This window comes from Pteronotus mesoamericanus, unplaced genomic scaffold, assembly GCF_021234165.1.
Source record: "Pteronotus mesoamericanus isolate MK-2021 breed Mesoamerican mustached bat unplaced genomic scaffold, CSHL_Meso_final contig_347, whole genome shotgun sequence".
Lineage (NCBI taxonomy): Eukaryota > Metazoa > Chordata > Mammalia > Chiroptera > Mormoopidae > Pteronotus > Pteronotus mesoamericanus.
In genome coordinates this window covers 12,774,729-12,794,476 of record NW_026555137.1, presented here as the reverse complement: position 1 = coordinate 12,794,476, position 19,748 = coordinate 12,774,729, and the positions used below count along the sequence as shown (strand labels likewise).

Here is a 19,748-nt window from a genome sequence, read left to right as displayed (position 1 = left end):
ATAGAAAGAAATGGTCTTTAAAATGATATAATTTTAATATTTTTGCGTTTACAGTATTTATAGTATGTAGATTCTGCGTTTGTAGTACCTGGTTCATGGTATCTAGTAAGTAATACCTAGTTTATATATCTAAGCAGTCACATAAATAATGGCACTCCGATCGAGTTAGCTTTTCCTTGGTTGGTTGAGGATGCGCCACTCCGTCTGGCAGCCGTCGGCCACAGTCTGACCTGGATTGTGCTGTAAGATACACGAAAGATTTTGAACACTTAACATGTAAAAAAAAGAATGCAAAGTATCTCATTAGTAAGGTCTTTTTAAAGACTGATTGCATATTGCAATGATATTCTGGATACATTGGGCTAAACATATGATTTAATTTTACCTGTTTCCCTTTACATTTCTAATGTGGCTACTTAAAATTCTAAGTGACATGTGTGGGCTGCATTTGTGGCTCCCGCTGTATTTCTGTTGGACAGTGCAGATCCAGAAGGAAAGAAAATACAAAGCCGAAAAACCCAGTTTGTTTAGTGCATTCGAGAGTGCATTCCTGAAGGGAAAGATGACTATCCAGTGATCCTCTTTGTTTTTTTTTTTTGGTTGGGGTTGGATTTCATTAAAGCTTCTTTAATTAAATCTATTGTAAATCTGCTCCAAGGTCCCAACTGGGAAGAGAATTGGATCTTTTTGTGTGCTTAAAAGAATTCTAAGAAAATACTGAACTCATTTCAAAGGTGGTTTAATTTTAAAAGCTTTGTAAAAAGCTTTCCATTTACTGAGACTAGGGTATGATGAATATTGAGTTCTTAAGAGGCTAAAGAATTGTGAAAATTATCCAGAAATTTCTGAGAGGACCTTTCTGGTCTCACAGGGAGGCATCTGGGGAGACTTGGGGGCCGAGGCAGCCACAGACCAGCCGCGCGCATGTGTGTTCACACCTTCCATCCAATAACCAAAAACACTGGGAAAGATAAAATATTTATTCCTCAGTGTCTATAACTGAATTTATGGATATAACTTGCTGGATATTATTGCCTGTGTAAACCCACGTAACTGTGCACGTAAAGCATGTTTTTATTAGTTCCTACATAAAAATTTTATGATAATGACGAACAAAGGGCCAATTTAGTTTAGCTGAGTTGGTTCTTATTATTCCCACTTCAAGTAGATAAGCAAATAATAGCAGGCGACAGGGAGGAGGGCGGGGTCTCCCAGGCCTGGGGCTCCGGGCCCCAGGGGCTAGGAGGTGGGAGCAGGGCTGCCTGTTGAAGGCCCCGGAAGGCCTGGTCAGAGGGTGACAGGGTGAGGCTGCTGTGCGTGGCGGGGGAGGGGTTGCTGCCAGTAGCTCTCAGGTCTGTTGTGGAGCCGTTATATACCGAGTCGGCAACTGTGGAGTATTCAAATTTGGTTTCTGAAAAGGCCTGCGTAACTGCTATTCAAAGAACTCCCACATACTGTATTTCAGCTGGAGACTTACAGAGAAAAAAGGTTCAAGCGGCTCATTGTGGGTCATCTCCCACTCTGGGATTTGAACAAAGCACACACAGAACAAAGTTCCTTTAAACGGGGTGCCTTCCTCTGGGTCCCTCCTGTCTGCTGCTTGGCAGGCTCGCGGGAGAGAGGGCGAGTCCACGCCTCCCGTTCCCACTGCCGCCTTTTTATGTTTGACCCTTGAATGTGGCAAGTGATCCCCAGGGTGACCTGGATTGGAGGGGAGTTTTTTTCTAGAATGTGAAGATAAAGCATCTTTTATAAATATAGCCTTTTCTTTCCCGATGGCCAGTTAAAACATCGATAGGAAGTCCGTAATCTAGAGCAAGTATGGTTCCTGAACCGAAATTCAGGAGACAGGGTTCGACAGTGGTAGATCTCCTTAGGAGGGCAAGAGCACAAAACGTTTAAAATTGAATGAGGCTGGAAAAGGAAAGGTGTGGTTATCCCAGGTCGGCAAGAAGGCTCTCTTAGAAGTCTATCAGCAGAGAGAGTGGGCGAGCTGGGGGTACGTTCACTCTGGGCTGAGGTCTGTCTCGAACATTAGTGAAATTACAACTTAGTGCATATCCAGCTGCAGTGTCTGGATTCTAGGCATTGGAAGTATTTACACATTGGAATCTCAAGCGTTAGAAGAGTTTTTGTCCAGGCACCTGGTGCCTCTGCCCCACTCAGGTGGTCTGCGCTAGAGCCATTCTCGCCAGCTGGCTGCTTAGGTTGACCTTAAAGGTCTTTACAGAAAGAGGGAGTGTCCTTAACTTCCAGCAGCCCCCCTTTGGGGATGCGTTCCTTTTAGGACCGATCTAATGTGAGGTTCTTTATTCTATGTGGTTTCCTCAGTGGACATGTTTATTGATTTTCAACTGTGTCTTTGTACGTTTGATAAGTTGTTTCTTAACCTTCTTTCCTCCAAGGCAGGCATAGCCATTCTTTCTCAGAGACACTGCTTGAGCAGAATTTCTCTTTTTTAAAAATAATTTTATTGAATTTATTGGGATGACATTGGTTTGTACAATTATATAGGTTTCAGGTGTACAATTCTATATACATTGTCTGTATATTGTATTGTGTCTTCACTACCCCAAATCTAGTCTTCTGTCACCATTGGTCCCTCCATTACTCTCTTCTCCAACCCTCCTTCCCTCTGGTAATCACCATGCTGCTGTTTGTTGGAAGAACAATTCTGGTGTGTGTGTGCATGCACTTACTTTGGCCTCATCTTAGGCTCTGGGAGCAAAAAACACAATCTCCTGAGTCTTCAGCTGACTATGAAATGAGCATGTGTTGTTCTGCCCCGTCAACGGTTTACGGACGTGGTGGGGGTAAGCCCCGCGGAAAGTCACACAGCAGAGTTTTCAGCCTTCCCGCGCGAGAGTCCCTCAGAGCAGGAGACGTGCTCTGAAGGCAGGGGTTGTTTCTGCCTTCGTGGTGCTGACCTTCCAAAATGGCTATGTTGCTGTCCACGCTAACAAGGGGTTACTGCACGTTCTTCATCTTCTCCATTGGCCTTGACAATTGTAGATTTTGGCCACTAGTCTTTCCAGGATGGCCTGGTAGACCCCATGCTCTGGATCTGAGAACCTGGCCCTGTTTGTATGACCTCTGATCCATGTGGAAGCCCGCAGGCTTCAAGGTTAAGGGTAGATGCGTGGTTTTGGGGAGTCGAGGAAGGTGATAAACAGACTTAGCTGAGGTGCTGATGTTCTTGCTTTCTTTCAAGAGGTTAAGAGAATAATCCCATTTAGGAGGAATTGCAGTGAGACTGATTTGTTAATACACTTTAGAGTCTTTTAGCTCCACATTGGATGAATAGCTTTTCAAGTGTGTATGAAAGACAAGAATCCCAAAAGATCGGTTCTGTTTTCAAGAGCAGACCCCAGGGACTCAAGGTTTGTAACAAAAGGGCAGATATGGAAGAGAGGAAATCCTGGGTCCAACTCTGTTTGAGAATAAAGCGTGCTGGCTGGGGTCCCTGAGGTGTCAGGGTCTGCCAATCTTGCTGGCTCTGGTTTGTTAGCCAGGGAAATCTAGTTAGATTGCTCACAATAAGTTAGTTGGTATTGACTTTGCTGGGCCTGACCCACATTATAAGGTTCTAACAAGTGGAAAGTATAGCTGAGCTTTGGGAAAAGCCGTAGCATGTACAATAGAAGAAAAAACCAACTTCTTAAATGAACAGAGGAGAAATTTGAGCAGAGTCACCAAGTGAAGAAATTAGGACATGGGATGGAATGTTACAGTCACAAAAGAAAAAAAGTAGAATATTTATTTAGTGAAGGCATACTGAGATTATACAATTCCCTTGTGTCAATTCATTCAGAAAATCTTTGTCTCTTTGCTAATCATGTTAAAAGCAAGGAGGAGCTGAGAAAATTATACAGATTTGAAGAAATCTGACAACAGCAAGGTTAATTTTGGAATTCAGTTTTATAACTCATGAGGCCCAAGATTTTAAAATATCCTTAAATTTGAGAATTCAGGGTTGTTAAAGGTTTAAGGAATATCCAAACATTATTAAATGCCTCAAGCATTCTCAAAGTAGCTAGTAAAATACATAATGAAAACACACATATGTAAATAAGTGTATTTTATTAATAATCTGAATCAACAGGGTGAACCCGTTTAGAAGACCATCCAATGGAAAGCCTGTCATGGGTCAGGTGGCAGGGTTAGGAACAGTCCTGACTAGGATAATGACCCAGAGTTGCCCAGTAAGCAGCTCTGCTGAACTGTTCTCTGAATGCTGGACATGTAAGGACAATGTGAAAGTTTAAATTACCAGCTTTATAGAGCGAGTGATCCTAAACTCAGAGGGGAATAGACAGGGAACAATTCCAACCCCTTCACAAGATTATTTGAGGTCAGCCCACAAATGTTTGCCCACCCCTGTGCAGGTTTTCAACGAGAGGCTTTAAAGCCCTGCTTTTGAGCCTGAAGCCATTGTTATTTGAGGAGGAGGAGGATGCTGTGAGTGTTTTTATTCACTGTTCTTTAGGGCAGAGCTCTGATTTTGGAGGCGCAGTTGCAGAGATTCATGGACTTTGTGAAGGTCCCACAGCTGGTCATTTGGCTAGAACCGAGCCCCAGGCTGATGCCTAAACGACAGACTTTCTCTCTATGTATATATTTCAGGGATCTGCAATCATTTTGGAATTTCATCATTGTCCTATTGTTAGTTTTTAAATATGCATAAATAAGTTCTGCGATTAACTGGCTGTACCACACACCAGTCTGAGCCATGTCTCCTCACATTGACACATTGAAAGTTGGCCTAGAATATACCTAAGGACTTTTCCAGCTCCATTAAAATATTATTTTTTTGGAAATGGCTCTTTGGATGGTGTAGGATTTGGCATTCCTATGCTTCGTAAACAGAAGATGTGAGAGACGTGAGGTCAGTTCAAAGCCAGAGCCACGCGCAGCTGTGCGTCGCTTTGGAGCAACCAGCTGGCTCTTAAACAAAATCGGTTCCTCACTCACCATTGGTGGTTGGGGACAATGTTGGAGAGAGTTGCTGTTTTATCTTTGGTGTGTTTGTATAAAGGCCATACAAATGTTAAATCAGGGTCATATTCGATTGTGACTTTAGGAACCACAGAGGACAGTCAGCTGCCCGACGGTATTTCATCCCAGACGCAGTCTCGTGGGTTCCCCCAGTGGGAGAAATTGGGGCTAAGAGAGCCCCTCGTGTTGGCATCAACCATGCTAGGCCCAGATTTGGTTCTTAGCACCCAATGCGATGTTGACGGAGAGCCTGAAGCCTGAGTCCCCCTTTGCCAGGCCTGGGGTCACCTGGCAATTCCATTTGGCCCGGCCTGTTTCCGATCTGAGTGTCCCTCCTTTGGGGCTGTGACGTGGAGCTGGCCAGAGCAGGCCAGGAGAAATCCTGCAAGCTGGAGCCTCCTCAGAGGGCTCCACGCAGGGCAACGCGCCTTCCCCGGCTGGGTGGAGCCCCGCAGTCCTGCATTCCTACAGCTCCCGGTGTCCGGGCTCCAGCAGCAACCGACGCGCCCCTCTGCCTTCTGTGGGCCGTCATCTCCAGCATCCCGAGGGGTGCGTGCCTGCCTGTTTGCATGTGTGCAGGCATGTGTGTGCATGCATCGTTGTGTGTACATGAGTGTGCATGTGTGTGTATGTGTGTGAGTGCATGCCTTTGTCTCCCCAGTTTTGCCCAGAGTGCAAGATTGCTTTTGCATCTAGCAAACGGGTCATTCTGCAGACTGAGGTAGCCAAGTCTTGTCTACAGGTCCCCCTTGACTTTTTCTCATAAGAGCTCAAGAAATATATGAGGAAGTAATATGCCTACAAGAAATGCATATCTTAAATTCCAGCATAATGAATGCACTGTTGGTTTTCTGGCAAGATTTCCCAGCCTTAGCCAAGACTTAGGTGAAGAACAGTGACATGCGCTCCGGGAAAGGGCTTGCCTCTTAAAGAGACACGATGCTGGTCTCCACAGACAAAACACAGCAGGGCGAGCCATGGGGGAAAGGCCAGGTCTGCCTGAGGATTAAATGCTCGATGAGCTCCAGGTAATCTAATGTGCAGTCTCTTAATCTCATTGAGTTCCTCATGGCAGCATAGCTCATGACCGGTGCCATTCTGCAGCAGGGACCTAAAGTAGGTGCTCAGGTGCTCAAAAATTCCAAGCCCTTTCCTTCAAAGGTTAGTATTGCTTTGTTTTTTTAATGGGAAAGAGAGGGTCGCCGCCCCATTTCGTGCCACGGATCTTTACATTTCTCCGTTCGCACATCTTACCTTCGAGGCCCTGGGGTTCTGAGTTTCGCTGCCACTCTGGTCTGGTACCGGGGATATCAGAGCAGGCAGCGGGGCCTCTGCCTCTGGGCCTGGTTTCTCCTCTCCTGGGGACCCTTCTGCAGGGATGCTTTGCCCGATATTCCAGAGAACTCCAGCTCCCCGGCTGTGGCTGCCATGTTCAAGTTGGCTGAGAGGCACAGTCACAGGTCTTCTGGCCCCTTTTAAAAAGTCTTTTTTTTTTTCTTTTTGGTAAATTTCTTTTTGTTTTTCTTTCTTTATCTTCCCCTTTCTCCCATTTCTCTCTTTTTCCTTCGCCTCTTGCCCTTTTTGTTCCGTGTTTGCCTTTTCTTCCCCGATTCCAGCCATTTATCTCACCATGCTATTGAATTACACGGTATACACTGAAATACGTTATTTGTATTGAATAAAGCTTTATGTACCCTATTCATTACTTTTTAAATCAGGTGAAAAATAACCTTATTCCTTCAAAGCAAAGAAAGTCCAGCAATCCCAAATCAATGAAATTAAGTTCATTTTTATTTGCATTGTGCTTGGTAATTAGTGTATTAATTGATGTATTTATTAGCTACATTCCACATCCAGACGCTGTGCTATGCTGGCGATACTAAGATGAGCAAGAGCTGGACCTTATCGTCATAGGGCTTGCCATGGTTAGGGAGAGAGACCAGCGACATCAGTTACAAACAAATGCTCTTACAGCATAAGGACAGCTTGGGGACACGGGGAGAGGTGGCCTTGACCATCGATGTGGGGAAGAGTGCCCAGGGCGTGCCTCCTTGGGCACTGGCTCTCGGTTGAGGGTTTGGGGCTGGGAAGCAACAGTAACCTTCCCCCAGGAGAAGGGCAGCCCTGGAAATGCAGTACAGTAGTAACAGAGTTGTCCTGCCCGGGCTTGTGGGTAGCTCAGGGACACCGACTCCGATGTCAAGGTTGGGTGAGTGAGGGTTGTGATTTCCTCTCGCCTTCTCAGTCTGAGTTTTCTCAGTGGCAAGTTGATCATGAAGTCAATTGCACCAAGATTCAGACCATTTGACTTTAGTTTCATGTGGGCATAAAAATCACAAAGCACCGGAGAGAGCAAGCTATTAGTGCATATTGAGAAATTATTCAAATGATGCCATTCTCTGGTCTTTCTCAGATCTTTTGTTGTTACCCCACATTCTGAATGGGTGGGGAGGCAGAGTTGCAGAGCTGTCCTGGCTTTGCGTGATGTGAACGGGGCAGGATAAACCCCAGGGCAGAGACCACGCCCAGTGGCATGACCTGTTGCAGGGTTTTCCATGTGGCAGGGTTTCAGCTTTCTTTGATGATAATTGTGCCTGCTTCATAGGGGTATTATCGGGATTAAATATGGCAGGACACAGATCATGCTCTTACAGTAGAACTTGGCTCATGGCGAGTGTTCAAAAATGTCAACGAGCATGAGGATGATCTGGGAGGATACCTGGTGTTGTTCCTCAAAGTCATGTCAACTGGACTCCTCTTATGATATGTCATTGAATATGTCACCAGAACCACCCCACAGAAAACATAACTGAGCATCAAGTATTAATATTACTGTGATTCAACCATCTGCAACGTGAAGTAAAATGCATTTGTAGAAAGACTACAGGCTTGATAGGAAGACTGGAGCATTTGTTAAAAGATATTCTGTAAGCAACTATTTGCATTTCGCCTTGAGCTGCCCTGTTGGAACTAAAATCTAAGCCTTGAGACCAAGACAGAAGTGCCACCGGCTCCTTGCTTCATCCTTCAGCTCTGTCTTCCCTAGAGCATGCGGGTGGCCCTGCCCCTTTACCTTCTGGCCACACAAAGAATGAAAGAAAACAGCCATCAGGTGCTGAGGGGCCAGATCTGAGCCCTGATAAGGGGAAACGTGAGCAGCCTCTCCTGTTTGCTGAGGCTCATCACTCTGGGCAGAAGCCTGGGTGAAGGCGGGGCTGGAAATCCAGGGCGAGGGAGAGGCAGGGCTCCGGGGCCTTCTGCAGCGCCAGGGTGTGGAATTCTCTATTGCGCGAGGTCACTGAGTCAAATGCTGTGGATGGATAATTTTATGGCCACTAATAAAATTTATAGCCACAGCAAGCTAAGATAATAAGGGTAATCAAACATCCAGCCCTGGGACATAGGAATCCCATCTTGGCCTCTTGGTGCTGGCCGGGGGAGGGGGGCAGTGGGCAGACAGCATGGGCAGGGGTCTACCTGTCTGACTCCTGAAGGCCACTGGCAGAGTGTCAGAGGTGATTTGTACCCCTGCGAGGACTGGTCTAATTCTAGTTAGGTGGTGACTCTCTGTGCTTGGGGATGGCGTGCCAAGAGCTTTAGAAGGATTATCTGTGTATTTAAATGCCTAAAAGGAGCCCTGACCAGTGTGGCTCAGTTGGTTGGTGCATTATCCAGTAACCGAAGGGTTGTGGGATCGATTCCAGTCAGGGCACACACCTAGGTTGTGGGTTCAGTCCTTGATCTGGGTGTGTGTGATCCTGGTCCAGGTGTGTATGGGAGGCAACCAACCAATGTTTCTCTCTTACAGTGATATTTCTCTCTCTCCCTTCCTCTTTTCCTTCCTCTCTCAATAAAAGCAATTAAAAAAAAAAAAAAGTTCTCCAGTGAGGATTAGAAAAAATGAAAATTAAATGTCTAAAAGCAGTGAGCATAAGAGAGAAGTAGAACCAACTGAGTTCTGGAACTCCACAGCATGGAAAGAATTGTACCTGGCGGTCGGGGTGTGAAGACGTGGCCTGGTGTTGAAGCAGAGACCTGAGTTCGGGGGCGGCTTTTGTCAGCTCCCGCTCTCTGCGGGCTTTGCTGTTCTTTCTGTCTCCTTCCCCTCGTGCCGCTCCCTGGCTGATGGCCTAGGCTGAGCCCGCCTCCTGCAGGCCAGGGTGTACAGGCCCTTGGGGGCTTGTCGCTGAGAGCCCTGCGGAGGACCCCATCGGAGTCCCTGGCGGACGGCGCCCCCGGCTCCTGGGCCCTGCTCTGACCGACCTCCACACGGACAGTCCTCATGACGCCGCCTCTCCAAGGGCAAAGCCGACCTGTGGACTCCTGGGACAGGCGAAAGGGAATTGACCCTATGGGACTGTGGGGTTTTGGGTTGTGTTCTTTTTTTTTTTTTCTTTTTTTAATTGTGGTAAATATACATAAACTAAAATTTACCACCTGATGTTCTTGGGCAGAGGGTAGCCTGTCCCTTAGAAGAGGGCCACATGCAGGCCACATATCAGCACCACCGCCCTGTGACAGCAGACAGCCCTGGGGCTGCTTGTTCAAGTGATTCTAGAACATTCAGGAAATACTTAGAGCACCTACTGTGTGGTGGGCACCGGAGCTCAGGACTTTCAGGTGCCACCGAATAGCCGAGTGTGACCTGGGGTGGCTGTCACGGGCCTCGGGCTGCATGGTAGCATAAGAAGCGCGCTGTCCTGAACGCTTGCCTCTCTGTCCAAGTGCTTGCTTCTCAGTCCTGGCAGTGGCCAGGCTCCGGGGCTGTCCCTGCACCAGCGGTTTCTGGGTGGTCTTCAATCCAAGTGTTTTCTTTTTGATTGTAAAACACATGAAATGTACCATTTTAACTATTTTTCAACATGTAGTTCAGTGGCATTAAGTGCATTCATACATGTTGTGCCACCACCAGCCCCATCCCTCTCCAGAACTTTCTCAGCTTCCCAAACTGAAACCTTGTCCCGTGTTCCCTAATTCCTTATTCCCCTACCCCAGCCCCTGGCGCCCACCAGTCTACTCTCTGTCTCTATGATTTTGACTCCTCCAGGAACCTCCTATATGTGGGATTATACAGTAGTTGTCCTTCTGTTTTGTTTATGAAATAAATGCTCTTGATGAGATAGGGGGAAATCTATTTCATTGCCTCAGTTTTCAGTAGATTTTATTCAAGCCAGAAGAGCCCAGCAATAGCTAAGTTGCTGCCACGTCTTCTAAACAAAAACCTAAAACTTCTCCTGCCCTTGCTACCTTTCCCACCTTTGCAAATCCTGCTCAGGAACAGAACACAGGCCGCCTTAGAAACACATTGCTTCAGCCTGAGTAGCTCTGGTTTCTGGGTAGAGAAGACACAGGCCTGTGAGATTTAAGTCGAAATGGGTTCAAGTCTGCCAGATCCGTGGGGGCAGAAGGTACAAGAGTGCAGTGGGACAGCTTCATGGGGGCTGGGGGCAGCTGGGTCCCCACAACACTGATGTGTGCAAGACTCTGCAGAAAAGGAGATTGTTCTGGTTTTGAGACTTCCCAGGGCTTCTTTCTTGAGTGGGGCATTTCTTTTGCTTCTCCGTCTGCAAAGATAAAATAAACATGACTCATAAAATGAAGCATGTTGGCCACAGAGGCGGTGGTCCCGCAGCCAGAGACGTGCGCCTACGGTTGTTAAGGCAGGAATCCTTCGTTACCAAGTGCAGGTCTGCCGGGGCAGCCCGTTCTGGGCCCCTGTCACCAGCACAGATGTGCTCCAAGTGGGACACAAGTCCTACAGCCAAAGCTCAGACTCGCATAGGCAGGGACATAAATTTTTCTCTCCCTCCGATAGGAGCACAAACTGCCTGCGTTCACGTGGACCTGGACGGCTGCATGGGGGTCCCTGGAGAGGGTGCACTTCCGTGCGCCACCATTGTCCACGAGGCTGATCACGCCAGCGCTGTGGGGTTCTGTTTGGTTCGGGAATACATTTTTTGATCTTTTTTTTTTTTTTTCAGATGTGCTTTCCTAATGTATATTTTACTTCAGCTTCTTAAAAGTGTATTCCAGCGTCCTATTTCCCTAAGTGCACAACAGCGTAGAGACAGCGTAGGAGCGTCCCATGGCAGCCCCGAGCACTCTTGTGCTTGAGAAAAGCCTCAGTTGGTTTGTGCTCAGAAATATTTATTGAGCACCCACTGTTTGTAAAACCATAAAAACATTCAATAACATGTGAGCAATAAGTAACAATCCAAGAGATGTCCCCAAACAGCGAGGAAGTAATTGCCTAAGAGAAAATGCTCCTAAACGTTATTTTCTGGGACTTGGAGGTCATCGCACCATTAACCATAGTTCCCAACTGAGCGGGTGCATTTGCTGTCAGGAGCTGCCTCCGCCCAGGACGTGGATGCTCTGGTGCTCCCGGCCGCCTGCAGGCCGGGGGTGGGGGCGGCTGTCTGGGTCCATGATGCCATTCAGCGTGGACCCCCGTGCCGAGACCCTCTGGGAGCCCTCAGTCTTTCCCATCAGCAGGGAAGTTAAAGGTCAATGGCTTACAGATTGCAATGCAAGATGGGGAAGCGACTGTGATTTAAAAGAGCCAAACCTCTTTTGTCTCGATGCTGTGGTCAAGATCATCATCAGACTCAAGATTTCTTTTTTCTTTGGGGACAAATCTATATCTTCTCATACTGAAGCATCAGGGTAAAATGTGTAGGTGGTTGAAAGACATGACTCGTGCCTGGGATTACAATAGAGAGAGGGCCGCTTTGTCCGTGAGCTCTGTGGAAAGCAGCTTGCCATGCACCGAACGCAGCTGGGGCTCTCGTGCACGCTGAGGACACCACACATACAAGCACACGTGTGTGCAAGCACAGATGCGCACCCTCTCCCTGTGGCCTGGTTCCTTTCACTGCCACCCTGTACTGAGTTGACCACCCCCCATGGGATGTGACATGGTGTTTTTAAAGTGACAGATACTGGTACTCCAGTGAACTGGTCCCATGCAACCGAGGTGGGCAGCTAAAAGCGGGCTTTTGTCAGATCTAAACCAAACCAAATCCTGTCCTGAAAACCTAATCCTCCCCCCTCCCCTCACCCCACCAAGCTTGTGATTACGACACACAGCAAGTTTTCCACTGCTGCTTCTAGACTAGCACAGCGACACACAGATGTTAAGATAACAGACCCCTTCCACCAGAAAGAACTTGAGGTTTTCCACATGGGCTGGACGGAGGTTTTTGAATCTGAATTTTCTCAGGGACAAGCCGTATCTCTTACAGGACCATGAGAGAAGAAATTAGATCAGAACAGTCCAAATAGCAGGGGCACAGCACAGTCCTCCCAACAGTAAGGCTCGCAGCTCTGAATCACACGCGGGGGCTGAAGCATCCGGGAACTCCTGCTGTCTGGGCATTTTCTCTTAGAGTGGATGGCGGGGGGGGGGGGGGGGGGCAGCCTGAGAGTAGCCTTGAGACTGGAAGGGGTCCCGAAGCGGGGAGTTAAGGAGGGAGTTGAACTGAGGGGTGGACTGTGGAATGAAGATCGCCTCAGAGGTAACAAATCCGGGGGTCCAGCCTCGGCTGCTGTCCCTGGGTAAGTGATCCCATCTTTCTGCCCGTCAGCTTCCTCAGGGGGAAAATGGTTAAATGATCTTAGAATCGAGTTTCCACAGGTGACAACCTTCAGGACTGCTGTGAGGGCTCTGTGCAGACCGGCGACAGCCCATCCATCAGCCCTCTCTCATGTGCCCCCGTTCGGCCCGGGAACCAGAGGTGGGGCTGCCGAGTGGCTGGAGAAGGGGCAGGGGTCCTCAGGAGTCCCCTCTTCAACCCATGGGAGTGACCCGAGCTTTTGGGCAGGTTTTACATGCAGAGCAGAGCCTGTGTTGTAACTGGCAGCGAAGGCGGCCCCCTGAGGTTTGACTCTGGAGTGTGTGTGGGGCTGGGCCCCCCACCCGTCGGAGAGGCCACAGCCCTGAACGCAGGAGAAGAGTGGCTGCTGCTCAGGAGGCCGTATGCCGCCCACGGTGGGGGACAGGGGCAGAAGCCGGGGTGCAGGCGACCGTGGAAGGGACCGTCCTCAGATTCCTTCAGGGCTGTCACGCCTACCCCACATCACACGTCATGCCAGAAAACCAGCCCTGCCGGGAGGCTGAGGGCTGCTGGGGTCCACGGTGAGGCCCACGGGGTGTGGCAGTCTCACCCACGCGTGCCGTGTGACGGGGGCTGCGGCTGGTTGGGCCCAGGGTCTCTTTCCTTGTGGCACGTTGGAGGCAGCCCAGGTTCAGCACCCTCCTCTCCTTCGGCCTCCACGCTCAGGGCCGGCTTCCTGCGGCGCCCCCCGGGCCGGCACTGAGCTGGCCAACGCTGACACCTTCCTTCCTCCTAGTCCCCTGAGAGCCGACCTGACCCAAAGGTTTGGTCAGAGAGGCTCTAAAGATTTGTCTAGAATCACGTTTTGGAAGCTCCCCATTGCCAGGTCACAGATAGCATGTCCACATGCCCACTCACCTTTACGTTGGGGAGGGAGAGAGAACACGTGTCATGACTGACTGCAAGTTTTTCTCTCCAGCTTTCTCTCAAATCCCTTGAGGTCCGTCACAAGGAAAGTTTGTTTTCTGTAATCCCCCAGGTCAATCCAGAGCTCAGGTTATTCAGTAAACTTCAGTAACTGAGCTGCGATCATGTAATAAGAAAGAAAGAATAACAAAAGGACTCAAAGGGCGGCCGTCCCATGTGGACGTGCCGCCTTAGTGGCTGACCGGCCTTGAACAAATCGCCTAACTCTCCTGACCCTCTGTTTTCTCCTCCGTGAAACGGGGCTAATAGCCAACCTGCCTGACTTGAAATTGCTTGTTGCAGGTGAGGTTTGGCCAAGGAAGAAGAGGTGTGTCGGCAGCCACGGGGTAGACAGATAAAAGGACGGCAGTGACGATGTAATTATTGTAGATGTGAGCCTTTGGTCTTCCCTGCTGAATGTATAACGGATCTAGTGATAAGCTGTCGCAGCTCCAAAGAGCCACAGAAAGACTTTGGATGGGAACAGCTCTTCTGCAGCCAAATTTCATCCAGTGGGCATTCCTTTTGTTTTTTTATAGTGGAACAATTCAGCGACAACCTGTGGTGTTGTCCCAGGCGCGGTTGGCAGGGCCGAGGAGCAAGTCCTTGGTAACAAGCACGACAGACCCTGGGTGAGAAGGGTTCCAGCAAACCCCAGCCTTCAGATGTCTCTGTGCGTTGAACTCAGGGGCTGTGTCTGAGGCTGTAGCTACCTGATGAAAAAAAACAAAAAACAAAAAAACCCGGCGCTGTGAATTGGGGGGTTTTGTTTGTGGATGTCATCCAGGATGCCATTGTGTTCCACGGGGGCTGTGTAAGTGCCATGTTATGGTGACAACGGCATGATGTCCTCAGCCCCTCGGTCGTCTCAGCGGCCACCTCCAGCCGGCTTCGTCCCTCCCGGAGAGTGGCAGCTGGTGGTGGCGAGCCCACAGCGGCGGGCAGCGCAGGAAGAGGCCCCGGTCCCCCCACACTGGGCAGCACTGGGCAGCGCCCCCGCTGAGCGCCGGGGATGTGCTCCAGGCCACCCGCTCGCTGCCTCTGTCACCTCCACCCTGGGCTTTCTTATGTGGGTCAGGTTTCCTTACAACGCGTTGAATGAGTGAGACTAAGACAGTACGTGTTGGCAGAATTTCAGCTGGGTAATGCCTAGGCTTTCCAAGCAGGAGCAAAGATTCGAGTCACCGGGGCACAGGGTGATGGCTCTTCTGCTGATAACAAAAAGTGCGACCGTTTGTACGTTCGAAGGTTCGCAAGTGGGACCCCTCCGCTGGCCTGCTCAGGCACCAAGGGGATGGAACCTGTTCCTGGTCTTCGCTGTACTGAACTTTCTAGGCAATTAGAAACATTTTCCACTCTGCATTTAAGAACTCTGAGGTGGCTGTAGACTCTTTTTTTTTTTAAACTAAAGTTTCATTTTTTTAAAAAAAACAATTTTTGCTTTTTTGCAAGTAAACTCAAGTTTTAAAGGAACAGGTTTTTGAAGTAGCACATTGGGCTTGCCTGCATAATTACTGCATTTGTCATGGGCTCAGTACTTTCCCAAGCTTCTACTCAAGCTTCTCATTTTGCCCAGAAGTATGGTTCTTTGTAGCATATTATGTGGATTTAGGCAAAATGGACCCTGCCTCCTCGGCTAGAACTTCCGTTATAAAGGCAATTTTATTGCAAATAAAATGGGCGCCATTTATCTTAATGAGCCAGTAGGAAAATTAAGTCTATCGAAATGATCTAAACCCTCCCCATAAAGCCCATTGGTAATACATGGTGGCTGTGTCATTTTTATGAGCTGACTGCCTACAGCAAACAACAACAAATAATATTTTAAGTCCTTATGTTCGTCATTAGCAGGTTCGTGTCTCCCCTAATGAAATGATGCCTCTGTCCCACTCGTTCGAGAGCGTCTGGGGCTGTTCCTGGTCAGACACTAGCTAGCGCCGGCCGACGACGTTGCTAGGCCGCCGACTGTACGGATGATGGTGCGCGCTTTCCCTCCAAAGGGAGGGGGGCGCAGGCATAATTGACACTTACAGTGTCGGGGGGTGATTTTATTCCATTGTTTTTAATGCAGGTGAGGAGGTGTCCTCGCTAAAATGCTGAGACATAGCCTCACAGAAGCCCCAAGCTCCACCTGTGCTGTGTAACACGGGGGGCGCGTTCCCTCCCAGCCCCCCTCCCCTCTGCCCGCTCTGGAGAGATGCTGTCAGGGGTGGGCAGGCCGTGCTGAGAGCCGCAGGTAATGATCCCCCTGTCCGTTTCCCTCCTCAGATCTCTCAGCTGATGACAGAGACTGGCCGGGAGGGCCTGTCGGAAGCGGTGCTGAATCGCTACAATGCAGACAAGCCCTCAGCCTCCAGCGCCCCAGCCTCCCAGGGCTCCTGCGTGGCCGCTGAGACCTCCACGGGCACCTCGGTGGCTGCTTCCTTCTTCGCAAGGTAAGAGAGGCATCCAGACCTTGGTTCTTTCCGATCAGCCTGTCCCGTTAGCCTGCCTCATGGGCCAGTGTAGCTGAAACACTAGGAAGGGTGTGGGGCCCCCCTTTGGCCACGTTCATTAACACAACGGTCCTCAGCCTCCGCGCTGCTGACATCTTGGCCCAGATAACGCCCTGCTGCCCTGTGCATCACAGGATGTTCAGCAGCATCCCCGGCCTGGTCTACCCGCTGGATTCCCGTAGCGCCTTCTCCAGTTGCAACAACCAAAAACGTCTCCAGACATTGCAAATGTCCCCTGGGTGGTTGAGACTCACTGTTCTAAGAATGTGTGGCCGCAAAGATGATCTCTCAGGGGACGAGGACCTTAGTGGGTGCAGCCCTGTGGCTGGTGTTTCCAGATTTATCTTCTCATTGCAGAGCAAACTGCTTAACCATTAACCATTATATAGATGACAGTTTTCTTCCTTCTTGACATCCTAGCTGGATAGTTATCAAATCCTATCCAGCTAATCTTAGAAACTTTAAAAACACGGGGAACAAAAAAAAGAAAGGTATTTCAGCAATGTTTCCTGCCTAACTTTGGCAACATGGCGGAGACAGGGCAGCAGACGGGGACAGCTGAGCAGGAGGACATGTCAGGGCTGTCTGATTCGGTCCCCTGATTTTATGAATGAGGAAACTGAGGACCAGGAGAGTGGACCTATGAGTTAATTTACAGCAAAGCCAGAAATAGAAACCAGATTCCTCTGCCCGCCCCCGATCATTCTTTACATGATACTTGGAACTTGACCTTAGAGAACTGCTTCTGCCTCCGAACTGTAAGCTCCTGATGTGGAAATACATATGAAATCAGAAGACCTCTGGGGTTCTAGTTCCAGGTCTGCCTCGGTTTCCTCATCGATAAAGCAAGGATAACATCCACTCCTCGGGATTGCTCTGAAGTTTCTGATAAGATGAGTGTAAATTATAAAGTAAATTATAAAGTACCTTACAAATGTTCGTTCAATATGGCCTTCGCTAGTATGTCAGTAGGAGGGCATGTCATATGGCTTTTCTTCTCACCTGCATGAACGGTAACATTGAAAGCACAAATGTGAGCAAAGGGCTTGGATCAGGAAAGGAAAGAGAGTGGGCTCGGAGGGCTAGCGTCCTGGATTAGGACACAGCCACAGCAGCCCGGGGGGCTCGTTGGGAGGCTGGCTCTGAGGTTCTGGCTGTGCCTTGGTGCCATGTTGATTGTCCTGTGAACAATTGGGCCAACCTGAATGTATGGAAAGTGACAGAAAATATGTTAGGTGCCAGCCACCCACCCATGGGGGCCATCACATTAGCTCTGTGTGGACATGAATTCCTGTATCATCTGGGACCGTTGAGCAAGCCCACTAGCAGGTCCCATGCCATTCAGGGAGGGAATGAAGAGATGGAGCCGAGTATGAGAAAGTGCCACAGCACAGAGGGTCCCAGCTCCCAGGCAGGCTATCAGCCTGTCCAGAGAGGCGGGGACCGGACTGGTGAGACACTTGGAAGCCACGTCGGGGCAGGTTTAGTCTGGAGAAGAGAGTCCTCAGCTACCTGTGGGGCTGTCACAGATAGCCAGAAAGAGGGGTTTGGTTGGTTCTGTAGGTCCCCTGACTGTGTGGGCAAAGGCTGAATAAAACCTGGCAATGGAAGGGAGATGCCTTCCAGGTCAGAACGAGGGAGAACTTGCTCACAGTGCATGCTGCCTCAGGGGAGAGCGAGGTCCCCATCACGGGAGGAGAGCAAGCTTAAGTTGGATGACCACTTGGCCTCGTTGCTGTAGAGATTATTCAGCGCTTAGATGTGAAAAGCCTTCAGTTCAGAGTTCATCCACAGATTTTTTTTTTTTTTAACGTATTGACTCACTCACAAAAAACTGCAAAAGAAGGATTTGAAATGGGAAGAAACAAGAGGGTGAGACTCCTGCTGGATAGAGTTTAGGGAGAACAAGTAACTTCTGCTGCAAGAAAACAAGCAGCACCTTTAGGGCCAGGGAGTGGATGTGGATGTGAGGTCGGCCAGAATGTCCGAGTGCTGGGCAGACGCGTGCTTGGGGCCAGCTTGCACGTTACCCCAAGGACAATTTACAGGCAGGCAAGCAAACACCAGGGGACGGAGACGGGATGGCGAATGACTGGCAAAGCCGGGCTTCTCTGTGAGTTGCTTGCACAGCCAAGAGGTAAATGGAACAGCCTTTGCATTGAACCCAAAATGGACAGGCCAGTGGCACCGTTTGGGGGAGGCCCTGCAGTGATGTTAGTGAGGAACAAAAACCGGAACTCGTGGTCTCAGAAGTAAAACGGCTTGTGGTCTGAGCTCTCAAAGAGCTGGAAAGGATCCGCGGGCTGCATGAGCATTGCTTTCTTGTGTTGAATGCTGATAGCACTTGGACCTTAATGATTTGTATTTAGAGGGTTCACAGTATGTATATAGGGGGCAGGGGAGGTACCATGTGAAAAAGAGTAATCCTTCATATATATGCATACCTATACAGGGTGGGGCAAAAGTAGGTTTGTAGGTGCGGGCACATGAAACAAAGAGTTTATTCTTGTTTTATTATTTATTATTGTATTGTTTTACATATGAACAACAGTAAGCCTACTGTTGCCCCACCTTGTATATAACATAATATACATGTAATAAATATATAATATACATGTAATATATACCCAAAGAGGGAAGGAGCATTCGAATGACCTCCCTGTCACTAATGGGAACCTAAAGCAGTAGACTGAGGATCTTGCTCAAGATCCACAGTGTCAAGGGGCAGACCAGGGGTCACTTCTTTGGATCCCCAGATGTCCACGTGATAAGTGAAAACCAGCCCGACCTCTGCTGTCAGTGAACTGAGTCGAGTGTCGAGGGCTTTTCTATTCTGGCTGCAGCCCAGCCGTGTGCAGCAGCTTTTGAGGGGTGAACTCTGGATCCACTGCAGGTGCCAAACTTGGAAACATTGAGTGGTCATGGTCTGCCGTTGACACATGGGAGTGTCTTTCTGCACAGGGATTTGGGGGCAGAGTCAGCTCCTACGGCCCAAATCGCAGGCCTTTTTGGCTCTTTCCCCTTGACCTTGCGGTGGAAACGCAATACTCCGCAGCTCCAAGTGAGGACACAGGGTGGCCAGCTCGTAGGATGCTGCGCTGGGCATCCTTTCACTTTGTATGGGAGTGACACCGTTTGCCAAATTTGGGGCCAATGTGACTGACATTCACTGAACACTTGGCCTGCATCATTCACTGTACTAAGCTCTTCAAGGCAAAATCTCCCTTTAACCCTGTAAGGTAGATGCTATCGTTTCCCTTGTTGTATGGATAAAGAAAGAGGTGTCCTGAGGTTAAGCTACTGACCCAAAGCGACACAGCCAGGAGGAGGCAGCATGGGGGGTCGGCTCCTACTCCCTCTCCCTGGCGGGCCCCTGTTGCTTTGGCTATAAAGGGGCGATTGAATAAGTGGCCCCTGCAATGTGCTTGCAAAGGTAGAGCAGCAGCGGCAAACGCCCCGTGTGTCACGGGTTGCAGCTGTCCACTTTTCTCTGTGACAGGAGCCTTACATTTTAAATGTTTCCTTCTCAGAGCTATGGGGAGAGGGCGGGGTGGCCCTTGGTGCATTTCAGAGATTCAGCATCTATAAAGTAAGAAGTACAGCGCTGAAAAAGAGATGAGAGCTCTGGCTGGTGTGGCTCAGGTGGTTGGAGCGTTGCCCTGGAACTGAAGGGCTGCAGGATCGATTCCTAGTCAGCGCACTTACCTAGGTTGTGGGTTCGATCCCCTATCCAGGT

General features: G+C 49.2%; 1 protein-coding gene across 1 annotated transcript in view; it reads left to right on the top strand.

Annotated features, from left to right (window-relative positions):
• The window catches only part of KIF26B (kinesin family member 26B), a 370,054-nt gene that overhangs the window by 162,325 nt on the left and 187,981 nt on the right, over positions 1-19,748 (top strand). The window contains exon 4 of the mRNA XM_054576682.1: positions 15,786-15,952. Coding sequence (XP_054432657.1) covers positions 15,786-15,952 — 167 coding nt within the window. The remainder of the gene's footprint in view (positions 1-15,785; positions 15,953-19,748) is intronic.